At 40.7% G+C, this 9,101-nt stretch overlaps 1 protein-coding gene across 1 annotated transcript; it reads right to left on the bottom strand.

Moving 5' to 3' along the window:
* Nucleotides 1-1,975: 1,975 nt before the first annotated feature.
* LOC137261030 (trans-1,2-dihydrobenzene-1,2-diol dehydrogenase-like) lies at nt 1,976-8,091 on the bottom strand. Its single transcript, XM_067798688.1, has 6 exons — nt 7,986-8,091; nt 7,203-7,366; nt 6,214-6,463; nt 5,640-5,767; nt 5,142-5,292; nt 1,976-2,462 (listed from the first exon to the last, which is right to left on the bottom strand). The coding sequence occupies exons 1-6, from the start codon at nt 8,077-8,079 to the stop codon at nt 2,359-2,361; spliced, it is 891 nt and encodes a 296-aa protein (XP_067654789.1). The 5' UTR covers nt 8,080-8,091; the 3' UTR covers nt 1,976-2,358.
* Between the last annotated feature and the right edge of the window lie 1,010 nt (nt 8,092-9,101).

Genomic DNA, 9,101 nt, shown 5'->3' with positions numbered 1-9,101 from the left:
CGGAAATGGGCTTCACACATTGTACCCATGTGGGAAATCGAACCCGGGTCTCCGGCGTGACAAACGAACACTTTGACCACTATTCCACCGCACTGCCTCCATAAAGGAAAGAGATAAGTCTTCACCTGGCACAGTGGGTAGTACGACCTAAGCAGAATACACATGTACTAATATTAGTGGAACATGAGGCGAGTCTTACTTGAGGTACTGTAACCACAATCTACCCAGAAACTGAGAGATGGAGATCATAACTTAAACCGAAAAGCAAGCTTTTGTAATCAACCTGACGTAAGTAAAGAAATCCATTTGTATATATTTGTCGATCTCTAGAAACGAAGAAAAATTAGATTTTACATCAAAAGACCCAGTATGTATAAGACCTTTCAATATTCCAAGATTAGTAAAATTAAGAAAATTGTCCAAATTTTGCAAAATCTCATGTCATTGAAATTATCAAGCAACCCTCTTCTTGCTGAGTTACATTGTTACCCGAATGAATCTGTACAGGTATGCATGCTTTCCTAGGATGTTTCATATCCATTCTATATTTATATGTACAGCATTAAAAATGGTATGTTCCACTTTGCGAACAAACCACTAGCCAGCTGTGTATGAGAAAATGTAATATATATCCATACACATGAAACAAAGGAATTCCAAAGGAATAGAATAAATTGTCACATTTTCCCTTAATTTCTCTTCACCGTCTGTTTCCTCCTTGGCTTCATAATTTTCACTTTATAAATCTTGTAAATCCAGGATTCCCCATGTTTTTTTAATGGTATGTATGAATATGAATCCTGTTGTTGAAATGTGTTTTCACGTCTGGGGCCGCTGAGAGCGACCTTCGTGTAAATATATATTCAGTTCAGATATGAGTAATTTCTGTAAACTAGATCTGATGAACTGATGTGTTATTGTTGACATATTTCATAGGATTCAAGTTATTGTCGGCGGACAATGCTTGTGTTGACAAATATATATATTGTTTTGTAATGGAAGTACGCTCGATGCATAAACGGTCTAAAACTGAAACCTGGCCATGAGCTGATGTAACGTGCTTTTATTGTCAACCATGGTAAAGGAGTGGGCACCGTCTGGGTCAGAATCAGCACGGCTGATTTACCAAGTGTGATTTACCATATGCTTTGTACATATATATTCATTTTCATTTCATTTTTGTATTGATTCCTTATCAATCACTTTGGATGAAAACGGCAAAAGCTTTTGTACATCCCGTGACAAGGTCAGTCTGTAACAGTTTCGATTGTATCATGAGCATGCGTTTACGAATCACTATCAATAGACATATACCAGCTGTCCATGAAAAGATTAACCTTCCTTCTACCGGTGACACCTGCGATAAACAGCAAAGGCTCATGCGTTGTTCACCTTTAAAAACAGTACAAGCTGATATAAGGAATTGTCGCGGACCTCATTTTGTCACTGGCGAATCAAATTTAGAAGTGTCCTTAACTGTACATTCTCTCTTAGCCAGTTTCTGGCAAAGCAGGTCTCTCAGACAGCCACACTAGGCTCCTATTTTCAAGTAAGGAGATAAATTTCGAGGTTTTTCTCGATTACATTTTTGTTTTTAAAGTTTATATAACTATAGGGTAGGGTAGGGTAGGGTAGGGTAGGGTAGGGTAGGTATATATAGCTCAAATTTCTATATTTTTTCACGTGATTTCAATTATTTACTTGTCATTTCAGGTTCAGTTTGAAAATAGAAATTTCCATTACAAATTCTCAATTTTGAAAAGCATTTCAACATAAATTTCACATACCGTTATAGGGTCTCTGATTGTCAAATCGGAATGTGAAGGACCTTAATCCAATGACGTTCTCTCATCGGAGGAGAGCCTCTAGCTGCGTTGTTATTTGTGTCAACTGTGTTGCTATAGTAAATACACTGTTTCCATTAATTGTTTCGTATTGAGCACCACAGAACAAACAACATAACACGGCTTCATTAACGTCATAATTGTCGTGTATTGTGCATCAATGCAGCTTTAATGGCATTACTATTGACATATCATTTCCAGGTCTGGTATTTTTAAAGTATCTCTTTCCTCATTTTCGACGTGCATTTCCTTTTCCAACATGGAAGGTAGAAGTAATGTATTATTTCTTCACAGAAACGTGTCTCAATATCCATCCAATTATACATGGAACATGCTTATAAAATATCAGGTGATATCATAAAATATCAGGATATGCAGGCGAACACAACAGCAACGTATCAGGAACCAGTCTGGGGCGTTTTAGGATTTCTGGTTCTTATTTTGCACAGCTTGTAGAAAGGTTGATTGATGCACTTGCAGAAGTGTTCCAAGGCAGCTCCCCGAAGATGGAGCACTATGGGAATTCGTACTGCAAACCAAACTGTCGGAGAATCTCGTCCGAAATGGACGCGATTGTTCTGCTGTCTTCGTGCGTCATCACCGGGTTCTCTGTCAGCCCTGAAACTCAAACATACATGTCGTTTCATCTCAAACATGTCAACATGCTCATCCCAACATACATATAGTCTGGTTCATAATTATTGAGAATTTTTCTTCTTACTTTGAGCTATCCTAACACCTCAACTGATTCACTGATACTTAAAACTAAGTAATGGTATAAGGGAGGTAACTCATCTTCGCCTACTGAGTATAGTACAATTAGAGTTACCTCCCCTGAATTTGTAGCAGACGTCATTTTCCTCAGCACTGTCAACAATGTCTGCTGAAGATAAAAGAAGGTTGATTTTTGAGTTGTGTAATCAAGGAATTGATGATGTAAATACATTGGCACAGAGAACAGGAACTCCTCTTTCTACTGTGTATAGGATTAGGAAGAATTTTAAAGAGGGAAAGGATTTTGGGCACCAGAAAGGAGCAGGGAGACCCAGAAAATTGGACTTCTCAGATCGCGTCCGGCTGGGAATTTTAGCGTCTAAAAAGCAAAGGGCAAGCATCTCCAACATCAGGTATGAAATGATAGAAAGGGGATCAACAGTTGTATCAAAATCTACAGTTAGAAGAAATTTGATTGATATTGGATGGGAGAAAAAGACTGGAATTCCTTCTCCTCTCATGAAACAAGAACATAAAGACAGGCGTGTTGAGTGGTGTTTGGCACATGAAAACTTTGACTGGGAAAATGTGATTTTTACTGATAAAAGCTCAATATGGGTATATCCCAATAATGTGAAAATATGGACAAAGTCTGCGTCAGCACCGTTGTATCGACGACCTAAATACAGCCCAAAGTTTCATGTATGGGGAGGGATATCCTTATTAGGAACGACCCCGCTGTGTGTGTTTGAGGGAAATCTGACAAGTCAACGCTACACTAACATATTAGATAATTTTCTCCTTCCAAGTGCACATGTGTTTTATGGAAATGATTGGATTTTTCAGCAAGATAATGATCCTAAACACACCGCAAAACATGCCAAGCAGTGGTTTCAGGAGAAAAATGTGACTGCATTACCATTTCCTGCATATAGTCCTGACTTAAATCCCATTGAGAACATTTGGGGGATGATGAAGGAATGTGTGCATCAAAAGGGGTTGACAAAAATTGAAGACATGAAGAGAGAAGTGGTCCGATACTGGGACAGCATAACTCACGAGACACTAACCTCTCTGATAGGAAGTATGCCTACCCGTCTTAGACTGTGCCGTGAAGCTCAAGGAGACTTGATAAAATATTAAATTGTTACCTACACAACATGAAAAGGTCAGTTCACTTTCGCAATACATTCAATTTCATCTGATTTGTTCTCGTTTAATAATATGAAACGCTTTAGCTATTCTCAATAATTTTGAACCATACTGTACATGCTTATCTCAAGCATACAGAAATGCGCATCTCAAACATACATATATGCTTCATTCAAACATAGATATATGTTTAACTGAAGCATACAGAAATGCTCGTCTGAAACATACAGATATGCCTATTTCAAATATACAGGTTGTTTCATCTCAAACATATAGATATGCCCATCTCAAACATACATGCAGGTTGGTTTATCTCAAACATAGAAATATACACCTGTAATATCTGTATATAATGTATATATAGTCCACGTTTCCGTATTGACTCTTCCTTGACTCTGGATGCTCATGTTAACCGTTTGAGCAGGATCTGCTACTTTCACCTGAGATCCATTGGTAACATTCGTCAATACCTAACAACTGCTGCAACTGAAGCCCTTGTTCGAGCTGTTGTTACACCCAGGCTTGATTACTGCAACAGCATCCTTTCAAGCCTCACTCCCACCCTCCTTGAAAAACATCAAAAGATCCAAAACACTCCTGCCCGCATCATCAGCAAGACTTCTAAACGTTCCCATATAACACCTGCAAGTGTCTCCATGGACTGGCTCCCTCCTACCTGTCTGAACTCCTACACCCGTATGTCCCCGCACGCAACTTGCGCTCAAACACTCAAGATCTACTGGTCATCCAATCCTACAAACTGAACTCCTTCGGCTACCGGTCATTCTCGTACTCTGCACCTGTGCTTCGGAACTCTATCCCCTTTGCCATTAAACGTTCTGACACAACCGACATTTTTAAGTCCAGAGTTAAAACTCACTTTTTCACAGCATACTAGTAATTATTTCAGCAGTAAATACTCCATCGTAAATATTCTGTAGCGCATTGAGCATGCCTTAGGGTGTGGAACAGGCACATAATAAGTACGCATTAATTATATCAATGGCTATATACACATGGAAATAAATTAAGGAACACCCAGTTCGGGAGCCCAAGATTCTATGAATTAAGAACACAGAGCATTTTTGTGTACGGAATGATTTTTTGCGTTATAAGTAGGGCAAGGGAAACGCATCCCACTTTTGTCCTGAAAATGTATTAATTGTCCACTGAAACTATATCTTAAAAACGGGTGAAATTTAAATGTGCGCCCCTCTCCCTTTCTCAAAGTGTGCCGCCTAACCGACACACACTTTCCATAAAAGCTGCACCCGTCCCTGCACCGAAAGTATACGTCACCGCTCCCAGTGGCAATTATGGACGCTCATAATTAGAAACAGTCGGGGTTTTTTCTATTCCACAGTCATTCATTTCCAGGCATATACCCGAGAGAGTTGACTGTGGCAAGTTTCACACCATCTGATCACTTACCTTTCTTCAAACACTCTCTGACGCAATTCTGTTCATACACAAACCCGGAGGAGTACTCATAGTTGTAGTTGTAGTCACACTGTGGAAGAGGGAAGTCATAGTCCCCGGTCGGCGTGTGAACCTTAGTCGGAATCCAGAACGGCTTCTCCACCTGAAGACGTCGACTTGGGTTAAAATGGCAACAGTAATGTAGGTGTGATGTGTGTTTCACCATCACAGTTTCAGCTTCGTGTGGGAGGATGATACTATGTGTGCCACTTGACGTCATATCCTGTGAGGAATCCTGGTATGAATTAGTTCACAAATCACTCCAATAAAAATGGTAACTTCATCTAAAGGTGAAGCAGATCTTTTCATTATCAATCACACGACTGTTACGTTCAGATTCGATAAACTGACATACATTTGCAGCCATATAACGCGAATGCACCAGAATATTGAGATAAACTATAGACAGATTCCTGAAAATATAAGTGGAGTCATCGCACCAATACCCACGTGTATACTACCATTTGTGCCAAGTATGTGGAGGCTATTGTCGCCCCCTGTCACCTGGGTGTGGTACGTCAGCACCGCCATCTTACCCCCGGGATAGCACAGGATGACACTCCCACCGGCATCCACACCTGCACACCATCGAATGGTCAGTACACGGTAGTACCCGCGATGTATTAAACCATCCATACCATCCTCGTGTGTAAACTGAATCGTATCTTCATTTACACTAAATGCATTGGTCCCGCTACCCATCATCGCTACATTACGGAAGTTATGCCATGGTCTAGATCTCCTTTATCAATATTCGTTTAAGTCTTTTCACAAAGCTGAAGGACAATTATATTTCCAGAGTACTGACTTATTTTACCTCAGCACGTTCAAGAAATAAATGAATAACGATGCCACACACACAAATAATAGCTAATTACTGATGTGACAACGTATGGTATGGATTTACAATTTCTTTAATATTTACAACAGGACGCTTCTGGGCTGCTTCATGCCCCTTCATCAGGTGAATTACTGATGTACAGAAACAGAGAACAAAAATGTAAGTTTTCTTTAAGCAACTCACCAGTGACCGACATGTCTGCTTTGGCAATGATTTTAGTCGGCATTCCCTTGAAAGCAAGAAGTGCTGACTGGATAGCGTAGGTACCGACGTCTTTGAGACCTCCTCCACCCAGCGATTTCTGCTGGATTCTATCGCAGTGGTAGACGGTGATACAGATGCAAGCATGAATCAGCTTCACGTCCCCAAGGCAACCAGAATCCAGTTCCTTCCTAACTTGGTCGTACACGGGAAAGCAGCGGGACCATATTCCCTAGTTGTTGAATAGAGGCATTTCGTAACTCTGCAACGTTTTGTGTGTAAAAAGAATCAGTCGTCCTGCTTCGGACGTGATGTCAACAGCATCTATTCCAAACAGGAAAGGCTTCTTTCAAAATGTTATTGTTTGGAGGACAGGACAATTCATGACAATACCAAACAATTTTACGTTTATCCAACATGTCGGTGAGACAGGCTTACAATACAATATTAGACTTTAAAATTTCAGCCTAATGGTTTGGACAAAGTTTACAAACACGTTTGTAACGATGGCAAAAAGGTACGCTGCAAATCAAGGGTGAAAGGACTATCTTCATAACGGCTGGCCTTGATGTCCTGTGAGACACGTGTCATATCTTTAGCAGTTCCATAAAATGATGGATTTGTGTAAGCTGTTGGAGAACTTTCAGGACCCCGAAAATATTTAAACATAGCAACTTGCACGCTATGCGTAACAGGGCGAACGAAACATCCCCCTCCATCTTTTTTCAAGGGTGCATATTTTGTTGGAATACTGCCAAATGTAGTGCTCAAATAACACAACAAGTATAACGTGGTTGTAATTGGGCGTTTGTATCTGTTCCAGAAGACTGGTATCATTACACAAGACATTGAAGATTCAAATATAAATAAACATACTCACTCCTGAACAAGGAGTGTATCATTTCAACTTCCCAGTAGTAGACAGAAAGATCACCAAGTATTTCAGAACTGATTCGTGGTTTTAAGTTTACCTCCATAAAGAACAGGTTCTTCTCCTTAGCGACCTTCAGGATCTCCTCGCAACCAGCCATGGTGAGGGTCATTGGCTTCTCACAGAGCACGTGTTTGTTTGCATTGAGGAACAGCAGACACAGTCTGTGATGGTCAGGGTTGATGACAGCTATATACACTATATCTAAAATGACAGAGGTCTTCGACAGTCTTAACAGCATTTCTAAGATATCAGAGTATCTTTGATCAATAAATATGTGGGGACTTTTGAAAACCTTGGATCATATTATACAACTTGAAGAGTATCTAAATCTAAAAATCCACTTCTCTCTGAATAAATTCAAAATTTAATATACATCGTAGGGACTTCGTTAGAACTAAGCACCACAAGTTCCTGTATATATGTACTTCTGAATTTTAGCTTTGTTTAGGGTTCAGTTATACATCCACGTCTACAACCTCATCTCCATCTACATGCAGGTCCGCATCCAGCACACATATATCAATAGCCCCACGTCTACAACCTCATCTCCATCTACATGCAGGTCCGCATCCAGCACACATATATCAATAGCCCCACGTCTACAACCTCATCTCCATCTACATGCAGGTCCGCATCCAGCACACATATATCAATAGCCCCACGTCTACAACCTCATCTCCATCTACATGCAGGTCCGCATCCAGCACACATATATCAATAGCCCCACGTCTACACCCTCATCTCCATCTACATGCAGGTCCGCATCCAGCACACATATATCAATAGCCCCACGTCCACGACCACATTCATATCAACTCACCAATCTCGGGGTCGTCCGCCATATCCTCGTAAGACTCGTAAACCTTCTGAATGTTGAATTTCTTGGCATACTGTTCCGCTTTGTCGGGAAACATATCTGCTATAGCCATCAGCTGCCAACGCAAGGAACATCAAAAGGGCGGGTTATGCTGTCCACGCACTTGAGTATTACAATCAACATAAGGAACGTCACATACACGGGTCATACTGTCTACCTGAGTATAACTACCAACACAAGGAACATCATATAAACGGGTTATACTGTCTACCAGAGTATTACTATGAACACAAGGAACGTCATATACACGAGTGATACTGTCTACCTGAGACTTACTACCAACGCAAGGAACGTCATATAAACGGGTTATACTGTCTACCAGAGTATTACTATCAACACAGGGAACGTCATGTACACGGGTTACACTATCTACCTGATCATTACTGTCAACACAAGGAACGTCATGTACACGGGTTATACTATCTACCAGAGTATTGCTATCAATACAGGGAACATCATATACGAGGGGATGTCAATAAGTTTTGAGCCTTGAGCATTTTTCATACCCAGGTGTCACAGCTTATGGTACGACATTGAATCTTGGGTTGTAGCTGATGTGATATAAACGTTTTGGTATCTTACTCTCAGAAGTTATTGAACAGTTCACATTGACAGAAAGAGACACCCCACCACCCCCACCCACCACCTCACGGCAGTGAAAATGAATGGAACTGAGTATAGAGCAGTAATTAAGTTTTTAGTTCTTGAAGGAAACTCGGTGAAGAACATTGAAGAAAGGCTTTCAGCAGTTTATGGGGAGTCTTCCCCTTCATCTGCTACCATCAAACAATGGGTCAATGAATTTAAGCATGGTAGAGAGAGTCTTGAAGATGACCCCGTCCAGGTCGCCCAACAACAAGCACTAGTCAGGAAAACATTGACAGAGTGCATAGACTTGTGCTGGAAAATCGTCGAATCACCCTCTACGAGTTAGAGGAGACCACAGGCATTTCACACGGATCCATTGAGACAATTCTTCATGAAAATCTCGTCATGTCTAAGGTGTGCGCAAGATGGATGCCAAGAATGCTTACAGATGAAATGAAGCAAACAAGGGTC

This window comes from Haliotis asinina, chromosome 14 (genome assembly GCF_037392515.1).
Source record: "Haliotis asinina isolate JCU_RB_2024 chromosome 14, JCU_Hal_asi_v2, whole genome shotgun sequence".
Lineage (NCBI taxonomy): Eukaryota > Metazoa > Mollusca > Gastropoda > Lepetellida > Haliotidae > Haliotis > Haliotis asinina.
The sequence above is the reverse complement of the archived record's forward strand: the minus strand, read 5'-3'. Positions and strand labels throughout refer to the sequence as shown.

Excerpts from the sequence above, each read along its gene's own strand:
- LOC137261030 (XM_067798688.1), bottom strand. The coding sequence starts at position 8,079 with ATGTTTCCCGACAAAGCGGAACAGTATGCCAAGAAATTCAACATTCAG. Across the intron at positions 7,367-7,985 it reads GGCGGACGACCCCGAGATTG|ATATAGTGTATATAGCTGTC; the intron begins GTGAGTTGATAT and ends CTGTCATTTTAG. Across the intron at positions 5,293-5,639 it reads GCACAAATGGTAGTATACAC|GTGGAGAAGCCGTTCTGGAT; the intron begins GTGGGTATTGGT and ends CGACGTCTTCAG.